This window comes from Cajanus cajan, chromosome 9 (genome assembly GCF_000230855.2).
Source record: "Cajanus cajan strain Asha chromosome 9, NIPB_CcT2T_4, whole genome shotgun sequence".
Taxonomy (NCBI): Eukaryota; Viridiplantae; Streptophyta; class Magnoliopsida; order Fabales; family Fabaceae; genus Cajanus; species Cajanus cajan.
In genome coordinates, this window is record NC_138525.1 from 546,315 (window position 1) to 570,893 (window position 24,579).

The window sequence follows — 24,579 nt, forward strand, 5'->3', positions numbered from 1 at the left end:
ATGAGTTAGTTAATCAATACTAAGCATTGCTTTATAAAAATTGAAGATCATAAATCGAGATGCCCATTCTTTAGGCTAATTTGAATCAAAATGGAATTGCAACAAAAATTTAAAATATTTTATGTTTTAAAGTTTAAAAATTAACAATCAAAGTGGAATAATGAGACAATGTTTGTGTTTTATCTATTTTTTTTCTTCAATGGACCCAAAAAAAAAAAGTGACCACATAAATTACATTTTATGACCCATACCAAAATAAACAAAGATGCTTAATTGTGGAAGGTTATATTTTTGCAGGCGCATGCAATAACGAATAGTGGGGGGAAGTGAATGGAATGGTGGAGGTCCCACAGGGAGACTTGAGTTGATTGCATGATAATCACGTGCACTAGTCATTTGCCAATTGCCATGGTCTCTTCTCGAAGATAAGAAAGTGACATTCTCTCTCTCTCTCTCTCTCTCTTAATTTGTCATGCTTTCAATTCCAATTGATCACTATTCTGGCAAATTTCCACTAGAAAGAAAGCAAAACAGGTAGAATACCAATAACTCCATAGTGTTATGTTATTGTTACATTGCATGTCTTGTTGCTATTGCCTTTTAAGCAGCACATGATATATATATCCCCTCCTCATTTTATGGGTCTACCTATATAAGCTATATCATCATGTTTCTTGGTAAACTATTACCTATATTTGAATGTCTTTACACATCCGATTATTCATCAACTCTTATTTGATACTTGTAACTCTGAACATGGATGGCTGTCTGACTGAACCTAGTGTCTAACAAAGCCTATAATTATTACTACTAATTAAATTTTTATAGAACAATATTATTTTCACTTAAAAAGTTTACAATTAATTTTGTATCTCCATCTTTTTTTAATTAAATTAATCATCTCATATGTTACTTTTCTCTTGCAAAACATTTTGTAAGATGTTAGTTAAAAACAAATACTTTGGTACAATGTATAATACTCATTTAACTACTCCACAATAATTAAGAAATTTAGTTAATTAACTAAGTAATATTAAATTTGTTAATAATTTATATAATTTTTATATTATCTTTAAAATATTGAGATTTCATTTTCTAATTAATTCATTTATTCTAGTACTTAAGGGTATTTTTACCAAAAGAAAAAAGAAAAAAAATAGTGGACAATTTTAAATTAGGTCTTATAAAAACATCAATTTTTTTTTTAAAAAAAGGCTACAATTAAGAAGAATCTTACATGTGATTGTCCAGTTCTATGTGTTGATAGTAACCACTCAAATTTTTTTTCAAATATAATTATATTTTTAATTTAATTTTAGTCCTTGGTTCTTTGAGCTACTTATGCCCTTTCATTTTAAAATTGTGAAAATTTGGTCCTTAATTATGACATTGTTTTTAATGTAAAATCCTCCAATTATTCTATATTTTGAGATTTATAATATACTTGAGATACGAAACAATTTAAAAGCTTACAAATAAGAAATTCAACAAAAACTTGGAAATTTTCGAAAGATTTTATTAGTTTGAGATTGAAATTCGATAAGAGAAAAAATTAATATTTATTTTTGGATAAAATTTATAATTTTTGAATTATAAACATGTGAATTAATTGATATGAAATTGTTCTAGTATTGTCAATGATTTCAAATTTGATTTTTGTTAAATATTCAAAGGAATAATTTTATAGTTCATAGTAATCCTAGTAGGTTTGAATAAAATTTTGTCTATTAGAGGATATATTGGTCTAATTTATGAAAGAAAAATGAATAAAATAAAATTTGAGTTTTAAATAAAAAAGATAACAGAAAACTAAATTTATAATTTTTAAAAAAGTAAAAAGACTAATTTAACTAAAAACATTTTAAATAAATAAAATACACATAATTTAAATTAAAGAAAGATACAATTAAACTTCTTTTGTTACATTAGACGTTTCTTTGAAAACAATTTTTAGCTGAATATGTTTATACATATTATATATCCATCCTAAAAGAACCCAACTGTTACTTGGGCTTCTATAAAAATGAGTGTACAGATTTGTAATTACAAAATGGATTGAAGGCCACGCGATGATTCAGCGCGTGTTATCCGCCTATTTACGCACGCAATCCTTCTTTTGCTGCTTATGTGCATTCTTATCGGTTTTTTTCTATACAGTAAATTAAAATATGTTTTATAATATTAAAAGTTTATATATATAATTTAATTACAAGCTAACAAGGGATAATGTTAAAGGTTTTTCTTTTTTAAATTATCATCCATGGCAAGCATATTAGCTTTTGTAATAAGTACTCTAGAAAATTATATTTGTTCTACATGAATATAAGAGTGGCATATTTGTTGGAGTTGCTGAATTTTTTAATGAAATTTTCTAAGTGAAGCTCCAAAGTGATAAACTTTAACAACTTTGACACTTGGGTTAGTAACTACAAAAAATGATAAAAATGAGTAGGGCCTTTATGAATCGAATTTTTAAAAAAATTTAATTAAATCGGATCGATCTCTTTTAAAAAAGTGGATTGTTTAATCAATTTATTTTTTATAAAGTGGATCGATTTGATTTTTTAAAATATGAATCGAATTCTTTTAAATTAGAACGGTTTAGTGTGGTATAATTATCCATTTTTTTACTCATATATGGATCAATTTTTTTAAAAAAATCAAACTGAACTGAACCAATCCACTTTGCTAAAATGGATCGGATAACTGAACCGATTTTATAAAGTAGATCGGTTTGGATTTTTTTCTCAAAACGGGTCAGATTTTCAATGCAAAATGGATTGGTTATGGATCGGTTCGGATTAATTTAGATTTTTTGCACACCTCTAAAAATGAGAATGCATCTTTTACGTTATGTCTTATATTCTCCTTCTTTTCTTAATTGAGTCTTATCAAAATAAGTCTGATTATAAATAAATGAATATCATTTCATCTATTTAAAGTCTAACTTTAACATAATTTATTTAATAAAAAAATAAAATTAAATTTTTTAAAAAGTTTATTGATTTTAAAAGTAAGACTTATATTTATAAAATTTTTTTGTTAAATTAGATACGTTAATTTATTTATTTATATGATAATATATATATATATATATACATATATATTATTAATAATATAATTAAATAAATAAATAAATTTATAATAAAAAATCAAATTATTAATGTTTTTTTTTATATTTTCACTAAATTTAACATTTTAAATTTTTTGTTTGATACGAAATTAAAATATTGAAAATAAAAATTTTAATAGTCACATCTTGTCTATTTTTTTTTCATCTTTATGATTGATTGTTTAGAATACTTCAAATGGATATAAAAAATATTTAATTTTTTTTAATAAGATTATCTTCTTTTATGAGTATACATGAGTTGTCCCTCAATTAGTTTTTCATTTTTTTCTTGTTTTAAATTGTAAATTTTAATAATAATAATAATAATAATAATAATAAAGTAAAATATTTTTTATCATACAAATTAAAAAATATTTAATATACAAATTAAAAAAAAGACTTACATATGTATTTAAAAATATAATTATTAATTTATTTAAAATTAAATTATTAATCTATTTAACATTATTAATGTAAAATACACACTTTTAAAGATGTTAAACTAGACCTATAAAAAATATTTTATAATATATAATAAATCAGGATTAAACTTTAATTTTATAGAATAAACTCAACTTATATATTCAAAATTTGACTTGATCTAATTTATTCTCACATCTAATGATACTAACCATGAGATATAGAAATGCTAGGGGAAAAAACAAATAAGATGTAAAACAAGGTTGTTGGTTGCGGAAAAATTTGTTAAGATATATATATATATATATATATATATAGGAATGCTAATATACTCCCACCTATTTTTTAGTTAGAGTATGTTAGTAACCAATACTACAATTTTAGGACAAAAAAATCACTCATTTCTTTTGATTTGGTTAATTTATATAAAGGATATTATAGTAATTTAATTTAATTTAAAAAAAAAATATTTTATCTCTCTTATTAACTTCATTCTCTAAGTCATTTCTGTTCCACTCACATCCGATGTCATTCAACTCGCACTCATCGTGGATGAGATGTGGAACTCTTAAATGCTCACGTTTAGCATGACAAAATTCACGTTAGACTCCATTTTAAGTAGCGAGTCTCTACCTTACTTACATCCAATGTCACTCCATTGGCATTCAACATCAATCTAGGCTAATGTAATTCTCTCTTTATACTTGGTGTCATTCAACTTAACATCTAGCATGACTAAATTAGAGATAATGTTTTCCTTATACTCAATACCACCAATCCTATACACGACACGAACAAGATAAAAGACTCCTTATTTGAGTCACAATTGATGCCATAAAGACATGTCCAACATAATGGTAAATTTTGCACTAGTATATTCATAAATTAATTTTAAAATTATTTAAAATTAATTAATTTATGCTAAAAGTCCATTTCAAACTAGTCTGAAGTTAATTTTAAGTGATTTAACATCGTTTCAATAAAAATCAAAATGACTTTTAAAAAAAATTAACATCAATTAATTTAATTTTATACAAAACCAAAGTATATACACTCTTAATATTTTTTTTTATCTCAACTTGGACAATCTGACCGCATATCCGTCAATTTAATAGTTGTAAATTGTAAGAATCAATGACCAATTATGTTTGAAATTTGAACATTGAATAATTGGCGTTAAAGGTATTTTGTAAAACAGAAAGAAAAAGGGCGAAGCCAAATTCTATGTTCACATATTATCTTAGAAAAGAAATATGAGTGGATCACTTCTATGGATCATTTTTGGAGAGTGGATTTATTGTTTGAGAATATTTTTGCTTGGGGCTAATGAAACATGGCGTAGAAAATTGTTCGTGTATTAAAAAAAGGAAAGTGATATAAACCCACCTCTTCCAATAATATTAATAATACTAAAAAGTGATAGATGCTTTGATACTTTTTTATTTTTTAAATTTGAGCCTACCGCGCATATTTCATCCACACGGGATATCTTTTAGGTACATGTACAAGATCGGATGAAGGGCGAGGTTAATAAAACTCTTGTTTTAAATTCTCTTAAAAAATATTTTATAGTATTATTTATATAATTATTTTTAAATTTTCATAATTTAAAAATCATTTTTTATATTCATAAAATTACACTTTAAAAATTCTATTTCTAAAAATATATAAATATAATTATTTTTAAAATGATTTATCTTTAAAATATTTTCATTTTTTTTTTATAAAAATATATTGTTATTAATTTGAAAAAGATTCACTTTAAAATTTTTTTTAGGTCTAATAATATATTGGGTTTACCTGCCCATATATTTACACCCTAGGACACAAATTTAATTTATTTGACACGCATTTATGTTGGCAGGAAATGATATTTGAAGAACAGAAGAAGAAAAAAAAAGTAAAAAGAAAGTTTGCATAATGCCTTTAAGATGTGGATATATATTGTTTAGGCTTAATTTGCCCCCACTATTGGCAGTATTTGAATGCAATTTGGGTTTGATAGTAAATTCTGTGATCTAATAATGATGTTTAGAGAATGATATATAATTTTAATTTCATCTCTTATGCACTAAATATAAAGCAAAAGAAATTGTTAATGAAAGAGGGAACAAAATTTTAAAAATTAAATCCATTTTGATTAGAGAATACTCTTATTTTTATATATAGACACTTGGTGTAATGAAAAGTCACATTTTATTTAATTAACGTCATTTCATGATTACATGTTAATTTTTTACTGGTATTAATTTAATAAAAAGTCACACGTGTTCAAGTTGTGCTAATTTAATATGAAAACTCGTGCTTTTTTACTTGGTAGTATCTTATATGAATAATCACTTTTATTTCTAATTTATTGATTATGAATAGACATGTTACGTCAATTTTAAATAAAACACTACAACTCTTCGATAGGAAACAATAGGAAGAAAAAAATGGTATTTTATTTTAGTCCCTTTGAAATTAATATATGTTACGTTAAGAACGAGAGGTCGTTTTGGTCCTATTTTAATTATAAGTTGAAGTTTGAAGTAAAATAAATTATAGGTATAGTTGAGTTGCAAAAAGACCAAGAAAAGAAAAAGAGGTAGTCTAGTTTAGCATGAAAGCCCATAAGTAGAAGTAGCACTTGAGGCGGTGGCTTACGTAGAGAGTAGAGAGGCAAGGAGGAAACATGTCTAATTTGAATGACACAAGTTTATTTAATTAATTTGTAATGGTGTTTGTGTTTGAATATAAATATAAAATAATAAATGATTAGAAGCACATGTGCATATATATAGTATATAGTTGGCGTGGGTGGAAACTGGAAAGGAAGGAAAAAATAGAAGCAAAAGAGAGATGAAAGATGAAAGATGAAGCAAATGAAGAAGGCAATAGTGGTGCTGGTTCCTTATCCGGCACAGGGACATGTGAGTCCCATGCAAAAGCTGGCATGGGGCTTTGTGGGGCATGGATTTGAGGCTGTGATTGTGGTTCCTCAGTTTCTTGAGCGGCAGATAAGGGTTGAGGTGTCGGGGGAGTGGAAGAAGGATGAGGTGAAGTGGGTTGGTCTGGCAGATGGAGTGGAGGCCCAGGAGGAGGAGGGGAGAAGCCCAGATTTCTTTGGCATTGAGTCGGCCATGGAGAAGAGCATGCCATCTCAGCTGGAAGGCCTGCTAAGCAAGCTTGGAGAGGAAGGTCACGTGGCTTGCTTGGTCGTTGACTTATTGGCATCTTGGGCCTTGCAAGTTGCCGATTCCTGTGCCATCCCTTCTGCTGCCTTTTGGCCCGCCATGTTCGCTTCTTACCTCTTCATTCAAGCCATTCCTCACATGCTCTCCCGTCGCCTCATTTCTCATTCCGGTTCTGCTTCCTTTTCTTCCCACTTCACTTTTTCTTTTTATTTCTCTTTTTTCCCTTACTTCAATTATCATCTTGCGTTTTGTCCGTATGTCCTGTCCTGTTCTTGTGTATTAAGCTAGTTAATTAATTATTTTCACATGCTAACTTTCCTTTCCAATTATTTATGATAACAGCATAGGAAATAATGTCATATACTAGAGTTTCGTATATAGTCAAATATAGAAAGGCTATGTGGCACTAAAGGACTCATAAAAACGCATTAAATAAGTTTTACCACTATGTATGTTCTAATAAAGACCAGGTACATAGATTAATGGAATGGATTTTGATTTACAGAGAATAATATCTATGTTTGTACAGCCTTGGTTGTAGCCAACAAGTAATGGTATTGATTATTGATTATTGCCCATTGCCCTGAGTTGAGTGCAGGACTTCCACAACATGAGGGAAAATTTTGCCTTGAACCTGAGTTGCCAGTGATCTCAACCGAAGATTTGCCGTGGCTTGTTGGAAACGATGCCGCAAAGAAAGCAAGGTTCAAATTTTGGAAAAGAACTTTGGAGAGATCAAAAAGCCTGAAATGGCTCCTGGTGAATTCGTTTCCCGATGAAAGCAAACTAGAGCATCCAACTAAAGTAGCAAACAAGTTCAGTTCACATTCACAGGGTTGTCCACGTGTGTTACCAATAGGCCCTATTTGTATGCATCGGGTTACAAAATGTGTGAGCTTTTGGGAGGAAGATTTGAGCTGCTTAAGGTGGCTGGCAAAGCAGAAGGCTAACTCGGTAGTTTACATATCATTCGGAAGTTGGGTGAGTCCAGTTGGGGAAGCAAAGTTGAAAAGTCTAGCACTCGCACTTGAGGCTTCAGAGAGGCCTTTCCTTTGGGTTTTGAGGTCCACTTGGCGTGAAGGCTTACCACATGGATTTTTGGAAAGGGTTGTGAAGAAAGATCGTGGCAGAATCGTTTCATGGGCACCCCAAAATCAGATTCTGCAACATAGCTCTGTGGCATGCTATATCACACACTGTGGTTGGAACTCCATATTGGAGGCTTTACAGTTCCAAAAGAAATTGTTGTGCTACCCTGTGGCAGGGGATCAGTTTGTGAACTGTGCCTATGTTGTTCAGGTTTGGAAAGTGGGTTTAAGACTCAATGAGCTTGAAGCAAAGGACGTTGAAGAAGGACTTGTAAGGGTGATAGAAGATAAAGAGATGGATACACGGTTAAGGAAATTGCATGAAAGAATTATGGGGGTGAAAGGCGGTAATAATACGACGGGAGCTTTCATGTTGAAAATGTTTGTGGAAGATCTCAAGAAGGGACGTAAGTCTTCTTCAAGACCCTAACTGAAATAACGATTACTCCTCGGCTACAGACTTCTAATGTCTTATCTTTGTTGGGAACCAGTTTAAGGATGAACGCACTTTTGTATATTATAAATTATAATATTCAGAAGGAATCAACATTCCATCTTGTCCTTTGCCTCTGCCACTAGAGTGGCCATGTCTAGTTCACTTCAATCCATGTATATTTTTATTTGGGTTATAATAATGACAATAGTTCCCCTTTATGTGTATTACAAGAAATTGCAATTTGTCTCTGTTAGTATGTTTTACGAGTAATTTTATTACAAAAAAAAAAATAGTTTTGCTATAATTGGTAGAATATGTGTTGGTGGGTGAAAGGTGGTTGTTTTATCGCGCTCTCTCTCTCTCTCTTGCCTATTTCCTCAATTATCTTGCGTAATTGTTTCTATGTATTTCATCATTTCCCATGGGGTTTGTGGTCATGAATTACAATTGATAAGCCTCAATCATTGCCTCTTTCCATGGCTTTTAAGGCAGTCACGACTAGTGTGAGGTATGACTTTTTTTGTTACATAGGAGGCCCTAAAGGCCCAAAAGAACAAAATTACAAGCTAGCAAATTTAGACATAAAAACGCCCATACATGAAGGAGATTGGAGCAAGCAGGACGAGGGCCAGTGATAATTAAGAAAGTTTTGAAAAGATCATGAAGGACTAGTTGCCATTAAGCATGATTGAGATTATAACCATTTATTAAAGTCATAAATAGTATATGGACGAGCACCTAAAAGTTTACTACATAATTATTTAATGAAAGATATGAAACCCAAGTAAAAGATTGTTGGAAAAATTTTAATAATAATTATAGTATTTACCTATTTATATTTAAAAGTTTTGTGTTTTAATGGGAACATAATTGAGTCAACAAATAAGAAATCATAATTATGATTCCAATATATTAAGTTGAAATTTGTCTTTTTTTCTTTCAACAAAGGTCCCTTTGAAGAATCAAGAGATTTTAGTTAATGAAGAATCATATGACGCTACCGATGATTACAACAAGTCTTTCATGGTTAAGGAATCAATTTCTATAGATTCATATATTTGTTTCAATTCTTAATAATTTGCATTTGTAGATATAGATCCTTTAGTGTATTGTTTTACTATAATGTTATTTTTCTTATCAATTAAAATTTATTAAAAAACATATTTTGTAGATAGTCATGTTATTTAATAACATTTATTTTAATTTATAACTTTCAATAAATTTGAAGTAGCAGAAAAGTGTTAAAAAAGAGAGTTTAATATTGATTCATTAACCATGACAATGTGAAGAGTTTTATATAGTCAACAAATATAAAATTATGATTTATAACTTTGAAAATAATTATTATAAAAATAATAAATTTATTATTTATGATAAATTTTGATTATTTGATTGTATAAAGTTATTTTACATTATCAGTAGTACATCATCATTAAACTCAAAATATGTTTAAAGAGTATAAATTAACATTATTCCATACACAAAATTTGTAAGCACAAAAAATACTTTTGAGGTTCCAATTCAACAATCTCTTACAAAGAAAATAACCATATGACTTGACATATCTCAACCTTTTAGAGGATAATTCACTCTTGACATGGAAAAAGGGTACATAAGTCGTGAAGACAAAAACCTGTTAAAGCAAAGCACCGCACAAAATGGGCTCTGGAGTAATGAAATGAAGAAAACTGCCTTGCTCTTCTTTGGATGTGACAGTAATAGATAACAGATCATACAAAAAGATGGTTGCAAATGAGAGTCAAAACAAAACCTATACTCAAAGAACAAAGCCATCTTTAAATAGTAAATACAAGTGTAAAACCGACCTGGCTAGGCTCGATCAAACTCATTTATGGGCCAAAAATATTCTGCAACTGATAAATTGGTATGGAGAGTTGCAAACCAGCTATTACTCCTATGAATAAAAAGAAAATTTTGAATCAAAGAAGGTTGAAGAGTCACTCTATAGAAGTCTAGTTGGATGCCTAATGTCATTAAATGAAGGAAACACGTGACTAACTGAAATAATAATAACTGTATAGAAGTTATTTTGTGAAGATTTAAATATGTATTATATAAAAGAAGAAAAATACTCTATTAAAATACAATTTAGGCAAACACGGACTATGATCTAATGCTTGATGACATTAGGGGGAAAAAAACTATGTAATAGGGCCGGTAGCTAAAAGTCCTCGCCTATATTGCGAAATTAATATTGATTATTTGATAGCAGGGTGAGCTTATCAGGGGTATAAACATATGTTATGTTGTGATGTTGGTCCCCAAAAATTAGTTCAGAAACAGGATCCTCTAGGCAAGACAAAATGCTTAAACCATGTTTTTGCTTTGAAGATTATGTTATGTGGACCAACCCAAAATGCCTGGTTGCTCCTTACTCTTTCATTTTCTTCCTCATTTTTATTTTTTTTAAATTTCCTCCTCATGGCTCATTCTCATACTCCCTAATCCCCCAATAACACGAAAATGCATCTAATGTTCCTATTGATTATTATTTACCCTTTTCTACTTAGTTTTGGCATGGAAAATGTCAGCATTCTTTTCAAACTTTACAGTCGTCAATCGGTGAAAATTCAGAATGAAAGGTGTCTGAAATTAGCACAGTTTCACAGTGCTTATGTCTCATTGGCTCATAAATTCTTGGCATATGCAATGGAGCACATGCTTTCTCTGAAGTAGAACAACCACACACGTGGCACGTGGCACGTGGCACATGAAAACACTTAGACTCTACCAGCAAAAGTTGTACTCATGAATTAAAAAAATGTCTTTTTTTCAAATGAATTCTGTCACGCGAAAGAAAAGGGAGCACGTACAAGACATATAATGCAATAAGAGAGAGAAAGTAAACGCAACTAAAGACCTAATTTCCAAATTTGGAAAATTTGTTCTTTAGAAGAGCAAACATAGGTAGCTGTCAACTTATGGAAGGCACATGAAAATACACATTGAGTTAGTAAGGCATTAATTGATTGATGATGAATGCCGCGGGTACGCAACTGATAAGAGCTATAAACCACATTGAATTGTTTTGGGCATGTGTAACTCATTTCCCACATTCCCGCACATAGATATTTTTCAACCTTAATTAATTGTTTTATATAACACCCTTCAAATCTATGTCTCTTCTTGCAAGATTGCTATTTTTCAAATTGATATATGAAGAGAAACTGCTATTTGGGTCTTCGTCTTCATTCTTCATCAATGCAAGCGATCTGAACTCGTACTTTTCATTATGGAACCAAGTGGCATGGAATTCTTCTTGCGTTATTTGCTAATTTTCCAACATTATTTTTGCAGGAATGAGACGTTGAACATGCACAATAAACTTGCAGCTATTCTTCATGCTCATGGACGCCACTGCATATTTGACAGAGCAGAACTTCAGGTAATGTGCCTAGTTATACGGGGTTAAATTAAACGAAATGATTTATTGCTATAAAAATATATATGCAGGCAAGAGTAATCATATGGTTAGCAAGTGGAGGAATGGAGGAAAGCACAGGGTTGCATTCTCAAGCATTATTAATACATGTCTCGCGAGGCCTTTCTATGAAGAAATCACTTCAGAATTTCCTCCAGAGGAGAAAGAAAAGGTCTCAAAGCAACATCTCCAATTGTAATCCTCAATGACAAAAATGTATGAATAAATCCTCGTCCCTTCTAGGGGCAGCCTCAGTCTGTATCACTATACTATCTGGTCTGGATACATTTCTTGAATGAACAAGGGCTCTTCCAATCACCACCACCATACCTTTGTTTCTCAAACATATTAATTCATATTTATGTGTTTCAGACCATACCATCTGGAATCAATCAACGTGCTTCTTATTTTAGATTAACTCTTAGCTACTGAGACTTAGTAATTCGTTCCAGGTTCAAAATTCAGTAAACTCCAGCACAATACCCGGGAAGAATGAGTATATTAGAAGATGTTGAAAATGGATATGCATCTTTAAAATTAATGTAATCATAGTTGTGTTGAGTTGAGGAGTAAAAAATTATTTATTTTAGTTTCACTTGTTTTATATTTGAATCTACCTTGAAGTTGCAATCAAAGTGGAAGTATTTTTAAGAAAATTTTTAGAAGTATGCCTAAGGTGCCCAAAAACATACATAAATAATTATGGCACGAAATAAGTTGTTGTCTTAATAATAATAATCAAACTTGATACTAAAATATTTATAATAATTAACACATATTACTTAACCAATCGAGTTATAGTCCTTGGTAAGTAAGTTGGCTTGTGATCTCTGTAGCTGATGAAAAATGTATGCTAAAAGTTTATGCATAACAGTAAAGATTTAGACTATAAAGGTCATATTAAAGATGTAATTCTTGTGTAAAGTAATTAAATCTATACTTTTTCGTGATAGGTGAAATAAGCGTCTTATTAAATTTCAGTCAAATTGAAATTGGCGCATGTTGGTATAAAAAACATTTTATTCCTTATTATCTTTATTCTGTATATATGTGACAAAATTCTATAAGCATAACCCAAAGAGAAGTGCTAGTTTTACTTACCCATCACTTTGCCAGTTTAATAAAATTTAACTGCAACTGATTACCTGAAACTCGTGCACTCTAGGAGGCCTTAAACTGTGAAAAAAAACTATTTTATTTTCTTCATTTTTGTCATTTAGGGAAATACGAGTAACTTTTCCTGGGCGTCCAGATTTTCATTCTCCTTTTCTTTTTCTTTTTATTCGTGCACTCTGTTTTGACATATCGCGGGTACTCAAGGGTGTTTTTATTGATGGGGTTCAATTACATCGATGGGAATGTTTGTCAGTGAAAGGAAAGAGCACAAGAAACGATTAACTGTGTTAACAATCCGTTCAAATGTCTTGGTTCACACCTTCAACTGGAAATCCTTATGTTTGTAGCGTAGAAATTTAAGTTACAAAAAGAACAAAATTCTTCATAATTGAGGAAGACTGCCCGGAACCAATTGCATCAACTATAGACATGTTGCGGTAGTGCTACTGTCATCTGTCATTGATGATACTATTGTTGTTGTAGCTGCTCTGTCCTGTTAGCATTCTCAATGGAGGATTGAATCCGCCTACTAGTTCTCCGTCCAATAAATTCCATAACAAGTGAATTCACGCTGATTGCAATCCCAAATCCAGTGAATGTGGAAAGGAGAATGGAGAGAACTGCATTAAATTCGAGCTACAAAAGTGAAACAAGGTCCATGTCAAAATACATATACTTTTGCTCTCACCTGTCCCAAATGAAGTCATGATAGGAACTATATCATCTTACTATAGTATAAAATACATGAGCAAAAAGGATAAGAATTGCAAACTGGAAGCAAGCATAAGCCCATACGTAACTCCTGCTCACTGCCACCACAAAAACATCACTCGTGTTAATGAGAAATTAATAACTCAGTCTTATGTCATACGATTAAAGCAACTCTAGATGGTCTATTGAACAGGAAAATTACATAGTATCGGTCTTGTTCTAATCAATTCTCGTATCAGTAAGGATAGGACGGTGTCAACTTCTTTTACCATGTTATATCCATTTTATAAAACCATAAATCAGCTATTACACACCAAATCAGATGTTGCGGCGGATAGAAATTTTGTTTCTTTGAACTCCGACTTAACTGTATCCCCTATTTGTTAAGACCAAAACAAATTTTGTTCTTTTAACACGCCTCACTTAACTGTATCCCCCAGTTTGGCAAAACTCAAACATAAATTGGTTCAAATCAAAGTCCAAGATTTATACCAAAAGCTGTTAACTAAAGTGAATCGGCACTTTACTCCTTAACCAAAGATTGGGATTTGATCCTTAACTTGGATATGAAAACGCAACTAGAAGAACCACTTTACTTTATTGATGTCACCCAATTGAAAGGAAGGAGTTATGCTTCTTTAATGTTTTGTATTAAAAATAAAAACCAGCACAAAAATGAAATAAAAAGTGCAAATTCACAAAACGAAAACATAAAATGACTTTGACGTGCTACGGAAGACAGAAGGAAACAAGTTTACCCATGGTTGATGCAATCATAGATGAAAGGAGACCTAAGGAAAAGGAGAAAGGTAATGAAATGGCAAGAGCTCGAGGGCCCAAATCTGAAACCTGATAAACTAGAAACCATTGTGTCAGACATACTTACATTTCACACAAAACAGTTAAATTGTTAACAAAGGAAAACAAAACCGGGAAAAATATGAAGCATATACAACATTATCCAAGTGATCTCATATAAACAGTATTAATATACACGACCTTCTGGTAAGGACTAAATAGACAAAGAAACATTATCTCCCTTTATTTTCCAGAATACACACAGGTACAAATATGTATTCCTTGGAATAATTAATGAGTACATTGAACAAAATAATAAAATGAAAAGAAAGCCATTTGTTAAAAGTTTGTCCTGCAAACTGCCTAAACTAATAAGAACTTTTTTCCACTCCTTCGACACTAATTAAGTATGTGTTCCTTATTCTTTATGCCCCAAAATAAGGAATTTTTTCCTACATTTTTAAACTGAGAAAGTTGCTATACTTCCAGTAGATGAGATTATATTTTCTGAATCACCTATTGGATGATATAATCCCAAAATCATAACTTGAGGAGCACAGCAGTTAACTAGTTACCATAAAATCAGCGCAGGTACAAAGAAAAGCGTACCAGTAGTTGCTCTAGAAAACAAAAGTAAGAAAGCATGCTGACCAAGATAAGTACCGGTACCTCCCGCCAGATCCTGTCATGCATGAAATAGCTAGGGTTTAGTACACCTAACAAGGTTGACTTTCAAGGAGGGGTATCTTTGGTAGATCAACAAAGAGATTGTGATGTGTTACATTACATGTATCATGTTCTTTTTTTTCTCTTCATTTTCTTTCACTCTGGTTCAGTTTTTGAGGATTCATGATCCTCTAGCTTTCAACGTCTCTTTTATTATCTAAAAAAATCCTTCTATCCAAAAAACAAACAAAAGCAGGTGTATATATTGTTCAAATTCATAAACAACTGCATATTTTTCTTACATAACCCATCAGCCAATAGCATATGAGTATGCCTTTCAGTGTGTTTGATGGGTCTTGGATTTTCCCCCATAGTCTGGAGCAGCTTCTCTATATTAACTTCAAAAATTTGGGCAAGAGCAAAAGGGTAAAGTTTTACGACCGCGTCTTGTACACTGTCATTTGTGTTTTAGGATGGAGAAAAGGTGCTTGGATATTCAAGGGGAAATATTCTTCGACTTGACATAGAATATGATTATTTTGATGGCATCTTATTGGATCTCAGCATATGGATTCTTCCAGGGTGTTTCTTAGATGGATATATAAAGGGATTGGACCACTCTGTTATTTTCTTTTGTTAAGTGAAAGGAGGAAATCTATACATCTCCTTTCCTTATATTCTTTCTTTTCTTTAAAAAGAAAAAAGGATGATAAACAATACCAAGAACACATCTTATTGCTACCCACCCATATTTGCAAAAAGCTTACTTAACAACCCTAAATAGTTAAGACATGCTGCTTTATGTAATATTATAACAAGCCCTAATATCATAGATAAACCAAAACAATGAGGTACTTGGGCCTTTAACCTTGTATGTTCCAGTACATCTCAAAGTCTGGATCACAAACGCCTATCAAATAATCATGACAATAACACGGGTCTCTCTTCTATGTCAGTTTAAGTGCTAGTTGAACACAAATGGCTAACTTAGGGAACTAACTAAACATACCTGTGATAAGCTACTTCTGTCGGTCGTGACACATTTGATTCCTGCCTAGATGTAGTTTCAGGAGTATGAATTTTCAACAGTGTTACTGGGAGGTTTTGGACATCCTTCTTGCAGACATCACAGGTCCTGTTTCCCTTGATACTAAACCACTTTACTGCACATTCTTGGTGAGCAAGTGCAAGATCACCTTTACAACTACATTCCATCTTAAGTGTATTTCCTCCTTCCCCAAGCTCCAACAAACAAATCCTACAAACTGCTTGTTCCTCTGGAATATCCTCAGTCACATCTTCAATGGCTGGAAAGGAACAGACAGAGTGAAAAGACACAAAGGAATACGAGGAGGGATTTAAGAATATGGTCAACAAGAATAAAGGACAATGAGAATAGTATATTGATTTAAAAAAAAAAAAAACTCATGGATGCAAATGAAAAATTCTACCCCCTAAATAACATGTTTCTATTTAAATACCAAGTAATCCTAACTCACGCAGAAAAAGACAATCCATAAACTAAAACCCTAAGATGAAAATTGAAAATCAAAATTAGAAGTTAACATCAATATGAACTTCATTCAGTATTATCATTCTTTCTCTCATTTGGAGAGTCCACTGGCAATGAAATGCAAGGGTTTTCTTTAGATTATATCTCCTTGGAACCTTTATTTTCTTTCCTCTATAATATTGTTGCTAGTTTTATTTTATTTAAGGTTTGGTGCTCAAGTCAATATAAAAATAGTTGTTGCTTGTCAAAATGACAAAACATTTCAAATTATGCACATTGTTGATCAATAAAAGAAAATTTTGTACATTTCATGTATTTTGAGGAATTACCAATCTCTGGAACCAAAGTACCATCAGTTGAGATTCCACCAACAGTTTCGAGATGCGGTTTTGCTGAAATTACACGAATCAAGCCCCCGGAATCTGTCCTTTTAGTGGTTTTTCCTTTAACTGGGACTGAAAATGATCGAGTCATATGTTGATGAACTTCTGATGTCTATACAAGAAGAAAATATAAATCAGTGCAGCATATATTAAGCAACATATGTCATTTCTCAATAACAAAATGTAAAAAACTGGTACAATGTAAAAGTAGTTGTTTCGGTCTTGAAACAAAAATGAACAATGGAAACATACACTAAAACCAGAACTAAACCCCGGAGGTCTTCCATGTACATTCTCTGCAGCTGAAGTTGCAAATGGAGTGACTGGTAATGAATGTGCAACTTTTGTTGATGGGGAGATGTCCTTATTATTAAGAGACAGATGGGTTGAAGCGGAAGGTTTATCCAAAGGAGCATCCGATGGGGGAGTGTTAGGAACTATGAGACCTGTCTTTTCAATGCCCTGGGAACGAGTATTTGTCTTTAAGCTCCTCTGAGGTAGTAAATTTCTCATTGAAGACCTGGCTTTGGCTGAATTTGGCCTTGGGGGAAGTCCTCTTATGTAACCAGGACTTGACAGTGAAACTGAAGGACCATCAGTTCTTGCAAAAGAAGAAAATGCAATATCTAGTGACCATGTTGGTATTTGAAGTGAGGATAGATTAGGTCGCCTGGACTGGAGAATCGAGAAGGCCTTATCACCATTTTCATTTACAGAACATATCTACAAAGCCATGACATCAAAGTAAAATTCAGAGTTGAACCTTACTGTATTCCTTTTACGATGGCATGGTGTGATAATTAATAATTACTTTAGTCTACCAAGTTAATTAATACTAAATACTAGTAAAACATTAGTAATCTAATCAATTATCAAAAAAGCAGATTATTATGCACTACCACACCCAGAGCCACACAAAAAAAGAAGAAGAAGAAGAAGATCTATAGCACAAAATTAATTTAGTAGCCACAATTGGGTTCTTCTGATCAAACCCAGAGTTTGTTTTGTGAAGAAAATATTTGGAGTAACCTGGGCAGGATCGGGCTCAAAAACAGCATCAAGTTGAAGCTCAGCATCAGCACTGTCACCTCTCTTTTCCATCCAAGGAAATGCTTTGGAAAAACTGTAACAGTCACGACATCAAATGCCCAAACGCCAAAACGTATTATACTTTGGTTTAATTATTATTATAACAATAGAAGGAAAAGGGGTGACAATGATGATACTGATCGGAACAAGGGTTCGGGCTTATTTGATTCAAATAATTAATTAATTCTTTGATTAACAAACGAAACTGGAAAGATTATTTGCTTTTCCGGAAATGTTATCTCACGATAATTACCCACGAACTGCAACTCGTGACTTGCCAACTTTGTGATCCTTCCATTTCTCCCACGATTCTCCATTCTACGCTTTTTCGCTTTCCTTCTTCTGCACTTTGCTCTCACACACACTTTTCTTCCACTCCTCACATGCCTCTTTCAATTCGTTGCAATTTTTCTTTCATCTTTTTCTTTTGTTTCAAACCATAAACTTAAAAAAAGTTGCATGAAAAGTTTTCCATATTTTGTGTTAGATGTAAGAGCTAATTTTAACCTACTAAGAACACAACCAAAAAATTTATATACACCTTATTCAAACTTCTTTTATTATTCATAAAAAAAAATTATCTAATTTTCATTAACTCTTTAACATACTTATAAAAATAGTTCATATAAAATTTATGAAAAAGACTTATTTTATTTCTTATTTTATTGACCAATTTTATATGATGTTAATTTTTGCACAAAATAAATTGTAATTATTTTTTGACAATAAATAAATTATAATTATTAACAAAAAAAATCATTTTGTGAACAATTCTTTTTAGTTTTAGATTAAAATGGAAGAATATATAAATAAGAGACAAAAAGATCTAAATCTATAGAAATGGAAACTAAAGTAGTTTTAAAAAAAAAGTATTACTATATATATAGTATAAATTTATTATTTTTATATATTTATATTTAAATTACTAATAAGTAAAAATAATTTTGTACAATAATATAAATTATTTATTATAAATTTAAAATATAATTCACATATTTAAAAATATTTATTTATTCAAATTTTAATACAAATTATATATTTAAACATAATATTTGTATTTATATATGATTTATTATAAATTTTAGTTATATAATAAATATTTAATTTATATATTGTACATGCTAAAATGCTAGTTAATAAAAAAATACAAATAATTTAATAAATTTTAAACATCTATAACATAAACTTTTGTATAGTTAGAACTTAAAAGTAAAAATTAATTGAAAAAAATCTTTATCAAATTATTTTACTAAATACATCATAAAAGAGAAAAACTTTTTGTTAAAAAATTCTTTATATATTTTTACAATTTTAATGTAATATATTTTTAAAAAAAGTTATGAATAAATAATATATATATATACTGACGAGATAAATTATTTTATATTATTATCTAATTACAAAATATTATACGAAATAAGTTTATTAAATTTTATAATAATTATTATAAAAATCAAGTCTATAATAATTTTTAATTAATTGGTAATGTAAAGAAAATTACACTGTATACAAATTAAACAAAATATTGTTACTTTTAAATATTTTAAAATTAAACTGATATTATTAACGAAATTGTATTTTTTTTTTCTAATTTAAAAATATTAAAGTTCACCTTCAACATTTAGTTGTATTTTCAATTGAAACAAACTATCTGTTATTTTAATTATTAATTAAAATGTATTACCTTAATATAAAGGAAAATAGTGAATTAATTAGAGATTAATTTCCATGTATTTTCAATGTAAAGATTTTACGCTAACAAGTTATAGAAAGTTATTTTAAAAATTATTATTAAAAAGTTAATAAATTTGTCTTACAAGCTGAAGTTCCTTTTGTATATATTGGGAAAAACCCAAGTCCCACATCGACTAGAGATTAGGCAATTGAATAGTATATAAGTGGAAAGCAACCCTTACCTTACAAGCCGGTTTTGTAGGGTTGAGTTAGGCTTAATCCACTATTCTAACATGGTATCAGAGTCATTTAGATCCACTTTAAAAATGGGTCACCCACCATTGATGCATGTCTCATAGGCATGAGGGGGTGTATTGAGAAAAATCTAAGTCCCGCCAATCCTAGATCATTAAAAAGGGCCACCCACCATTTATCCATGTACCAAGCCCAATAGTGTTGGACGTGAGGGGGTGTATTGGGAAAAACCCAAGTCCCACATCGACTAGAGATTAGGCAATTGAATAGTATATAAGTGAAAAGCAACCCTCACCTTACAAACCGATTTTGTAGAGTTGAGTTAGGTTTAATCTATTATTCTAACAGTATAGTCATGATATTGATCTTCGAGTTGGGGGTGTTTGGGATATGAGTGATGTTACCACTAATATTTATATCTCAACTGATACGTTATGCATCCTTGGAGGATACAGGATAGTGCAGCAGCCAGCTGGTGTACTCCCAGTCCCAGGGGAGTAGGAATAGGAAGGTCGTGGGCAGTTTCTTGGGTTGTAGAAGTTGGATTAGAATTTGAAGTCCAATGTTAGTGGCAATAGCCAATAGCATTGGGCCCACTGCTGTTTCCTGGATGCTGGATGCATCACTCAATACCCACATACGTCATCATACATCCCCCCTTCCCTCAACCACGCCTTTCACAATAACATCATGATCATCTTATATCAATATCATTATCACACACATAAATTCATTCTAATAATTTCTTTTTCTCTTAAATTACAAAATATATTCATTCATTCAAATGCATAATTTTATAATTTTAAATAAATTTCAATCAATTATAAATAAATAAAAATTAATAAATAATTATTAAAGATAATGTCGTTAATACTCCTCTTTTATTTATCTTATTGTTCCTTAAAATTTAATATGCCAATTATTTAATCTCCTTTGTTTAAAGGAACTAAGTCCATTTTCGTTTGCTTTAATGTCTCATTAATAAATAAATATTATAATTCTATATTTAGTATATGTGTATGAAATTATATAAGATGCCTATTACCATCGATGAAAGGAGAAATGTTACATTAATTTCTTTAGAGTAAATATAAAAATGATAAATTATATTTGCACTCTTTAAAGTTTAACAAACTTATATTTAATACGTCTTTTACTTCTTTTTTTTTACATGTACTTTTGTTAATTTATCTTATAACATAATATAGTGTGGAGGGAAGCAGATGATCCATTTTCTATAACATGTTGTTTTTCTCTCTATTTCTTATGTTATTTTATAAATTAAGACATCATTTAAAATGAAAAGGCCTAGCAAAACAAAATGAAAAGGAAAAAAAAAGAGCGGAAAAAGAAGGGGAAAAACCAATTATCACAAATTTTTCCATGGTTTGATATATATACACACACATCATCACATAAGAGAGAAAATATTAATTTGTGTGTGGTACACAATTTTTTATTTTTTTGAATTCCATCCATTTTGAGTTAAAGAGAGATGAAAAAAGTGTTTTAATAAAAAGTTTAAAATATATTCGTTTTTACATATTTTTTATTAAGAATAATTTCATCATTTTATAGAACTTTTTTTTTTCCTTTAGATTCACACAACTAAACAAAAAAAAAAGTAACTTCTTTTTATTAGACAATCTATAAAGTCATTTTAATTTCTATTTTTTCTTAAATCAAACATTGTTCTTTTAATTTTTATAATCTCATTAAATGTACATTTTAATTCTTATTTTTTTATTACTTGTCATTTATGTTTTGTCTTTCTTCTATTTCTTTCTCTCCCTCCAATAGACTAACATAATCAGAATGTCCATATTACCAAAGCACTCACTAAATTATTAAAAATATTATTTATTATTAGAGAAAATCTTTCAATAATTTCTTTCAACATTTTTTCTCTCCTTTTGATACTGCTAAAAGTCTAAAAAAGTTTTGACAATGTGTGTAAAAAAAGAAGGTATAGTTTTTATTTTTTTATTAATTTATTATTAACTTGTTGTATATCCGTCTAACACATGAGGACCTGGCCCGTAAATCAAGGGCCACGATCTTCCATTGCGTTTGTAACTACGACTCTGACTCAACAATGACAATGACAAGCAGAGAAGGAAGAAAGTTGAAAGTTGAAAGTTGAAAGTTGAAAGCACCTTAAATAGCCCACCACTGCATAACTTTCCTCCCTTCTTACCAAACGCAACCAAATCCATGAGCGATTACCATGTCAGGCCCAATTTCCAATGACTGGTTCAATTTCTATCAACAAGGCTTTCCCGCCCCTTCTTCCGTTTCCGAGGCTACAGCCGTCACAACGACCGCCGTGCCGGCCCAGTTAAGCCCGGAAGGGCGAGTCTCGAAGCCCATGAGACGGCGCTCCCGGGCCTCAAGGCGAACGCCCACCACTTTGCTGAACACGGACACCACCAACTTCCGAGCCATGGTGCAACAGTTCACTGGAGCTCCTTCTGCGCCGGGACTTTTTGGGCCCCGCGCAGTCCCTGTGAACCCAAATGGGCTCATGTTGGCCCCTTCTCAACACCTTTACCAGCCGCAGCACTACACATGCACAGAAGGTGGAGAGAAGGGTTTTGTTGAGAGAGGAACAGTTACAGCTCCAAATGATGTTACTTTCATGGAACATGGAGGCTCTTTCTTCCCAACTACCACTCCTTGATTCACCCAATGGGCTGCCCCCACCCGCACCACACTTTTTCACCTCCATCTTATTTTTTTCCTTCAATTCCACCTATGTTTTTATTATTATTACTATTATTATGCTATCGTATTCTATATGCCCTCCTCCCACTTGCTTTAAGCTTTTTTCTTTATTTTCATTTTTATTTAAATTTCTGTGTTTTTTTTTTTTTTTATATGTGAATCTTGATCGGGACTTTTCTCTTTTAGGAGTCCTAGCCCGATTCTAGTTCAATTATTTTGGATCCGGTCATTTCGATCGATGCAGGATATGCCAACACGTGCAAATTCTTTTACGTATGTTGACTTGCTTCCTTGTTAGTTGTTATATCTGTGTCTGTCACACAACATAATTCATACAATAAATTTTGTAATCCTAGCATTCGGATATAATTCGATACGAACCTTTTGAGATGATATAGGCGAAGTTGAATATTTGATCCATTGTACAAGTTGGATCAAAATAACCGTACCAATTAATGGACCGAACAAAATAAGAATAGGTGCTAAACTGTGTTCATCCGATCTCTAATACTTAAGTGATATATTAAGCATGTCTATGAGATTAAAGAATATTTAGTATATGATATATCGATTATGTTTAAGGAGAGTCGAAATTAGTTCAATTTTATTTTTGATAATCAAGATAATATGTTAAGATATATATGATACTTAAACTACTTTATTAAATTTTGAAATTTTTGAAGTTCATAAATTGACAAATAATTAACTATATATAAAAATCTTAATCCTAAAATAAGAGATAATAGATTACAATTTTGAAAGTTTAATTTTTGTTGAAACATTAAATTATCTCTAAAGCGTTCTCCAAATCCAAACAGTAATAATTTATATATCAAGTCACTAATTTTATTATTTTTTTCTTACATCATTTGCTTAAAAAAAATTAAAATTTTATTATATATAATCATTTTGGTAACGTAAAATGTGAAAGCAGCCCTCTCATTATAACAGTATATAAAGTCTCCAAAGTCGGGGAAATTTTTTTTATAAACCTAATTGGAACCGAAATATGTTGTTTTCCTACTTATAATTTCTTTTTATCACATCTGATGCCTACAAAACGATGTTGGAAGTATAATTCACATTAAATAGTTATAGTTTTGTTGGAAGTATAATTCACATTAAATAGTTATAGTTTTTAATCAATTCACTAGTGTAAAAGAGGATTTTTATGTCAGAAAAACTTTCGACGTTAAAATGAGAGACGTAAATTTATGTCGGTGTTTAAGACCAACGTAAATTTACGTCGGAGATTTTTGAACACCGACGTAAAAAAGTTGCAAAACCCAAAAAAAATTACGCTGGAACGGCCCGTTCTGCAAGGAGAACGGCCCGTTCTGTAAGGAGAACTCCTGAGAGTCGTGTCCCTAACTTGAACTTGTAGTCCATATTCAAGATCCAGAAGGCCTTGTACAAATTTTGCACTTCTTGTCATACTCTGCTCCTGCCTACAGCCAAATATAAACATTATGATATCATGCAATCTGGTGAATAAAGAAAATAGAAAAGCAAAAGGAACGAAGAAGATAAGAAAGGAACCTTTGGACGTAGGAAAGGAGCGAAGAACGAGAAGGAAATCGGAGTGCTCCCAACCAATGGCGCGCGAAGCGCATGCGAAATAATGCATTTTTGAATGGAGAATCCTTGATTTGGGGCGCTATGCTACTTAACTATGCATTTATAAAAAACTATTTTACGTCGGAGAACAAAGGGTCCAACGTAAATTCAACAATCTCGGTTGTAGCTGAGGTCCGACGTAGATTGTTAAATTTACATCGGACCCTTTGTTATCCGACGTAAAAAGTTTGCATTATTTTTAAAAATGTCACCGCGTCATTTTTACGTCAGATATGTTTTGGTCCGATATAAAAATACATACATAAAAAGCCTGTTTTGCACTAGTGATTTCCATCATTTTGGTGGTATGAATTTGGATCATTTGCATGAAATATTAGAATCAAACTTCATTGTGTTTT

At 31.0% G+C, this 24,579-nt stretch overlaps 4 protein-coding genes across 9 annotated transcripts; 3 read left to right on the forward strand and 1 right to left on the reverse strand.

The window, feature by feature from the left end:
• Window positions 1-6,117: 6,117 nt before the first annotated feature.
• On the forward strand, window positions 6,118-8,466 carry LOC109814353 (UDP-Glycosyltransferase superfamily protein). The gene is made up of 2 exons (XM_020378761.3): window positions 6,118-6,877; window positions 7,307-8,466. Exons 1-2 carry the CDS (start codon window positions 6,388-6,390, stop codon window positions 8,224-8,226), a joined length of 1,410 nt encoding a protein of 469 aa, XP_020234350.1. The 5' UTR covers window positions 6,118-6,387; the 3' UTR covers window positions 8,227-8,466.
• Window positions 8,467-11,369: 2,903 nt separating this feature from the next.
• Window positions 11,370-11,992, forward strand: LOC109814370 (uncharacterized). The gene is made up of 3 exons (XM_083063528.1): window positions 11,370-11,473; window positions 11,551-11,638; window positions 11,707-11,992. Exons 1-3 carry the CDS (start codon window positions 11,370-11,372, stop codon window positions 11,881-11,883), a joined length of 369 nt encoding a protein of 122 aa, XP_082919654.1. The 3' UTR covers window positions 11,884-11,992.
• A 994-nt stretch (window positions 11,993-12,986) lies between these two features.
• On the reverse strand, window positions 12,987-22,981 carry LOC109814334 (uncharacterized). 6 transcript variants are annotated; one of them, XM_020378740.3, is made up of 9 exons: window positions 18,204-18,454; window positions 17,891-17,984; window positions 17,114-17,584; window positions 16,808-16,973; window positions 15,975-16,272; window positions 14,909-14,981; window positions 14,260-14,350; window positions 13,520-13,599; window positions 12,987-13,426 (listed from the first exon to the last, which is right to left on the reverse strand). In XM_020378740.3, exons 2-9 carry the CDS (start codon window positions 17,960-17,962, stop codon window positions 13,259-13,261), a joined length of 1,419 nt encoding a protein of 472 aa, XP_020234329.1. In that variant the 5' UTR covers window positions 17,963-17,984; window positions 18,204-18,454; the 3' UTR covers window positions 12,987-13,258. The 6 variants fall into 6 exon arrangements, 5 of the variants coding, with proteins under 5 accessions (XP_020234329.1, XP_020234331.1, XP_020234332.1 ...); XR_014429422.1 differs by having other exon boundaries at window positions 13,366-13,426; window positions 14,260-14,358; window positions 18,204-18,455; XM_020378742.3 differs by lacking the exons at window positions 17,891-17,984; window positions 18,204-18,454 and adding an exon at window positions 22,036-22,981.
• LOC109814336 (uncharacterized) lies at window positions 22,107-22,559 on the forward strand. Its single transcript, XM_020378745.3, has one exon. It carries the CDS (start codon window positions 22,107-22,109, stop codon window positions 22,557-22,559), a length of 453 nt encoding a protein of 150 aa, XP_020234334.1.
• Window positions 22,982-24,579: the final 1,598 nt, after the last annotated feature.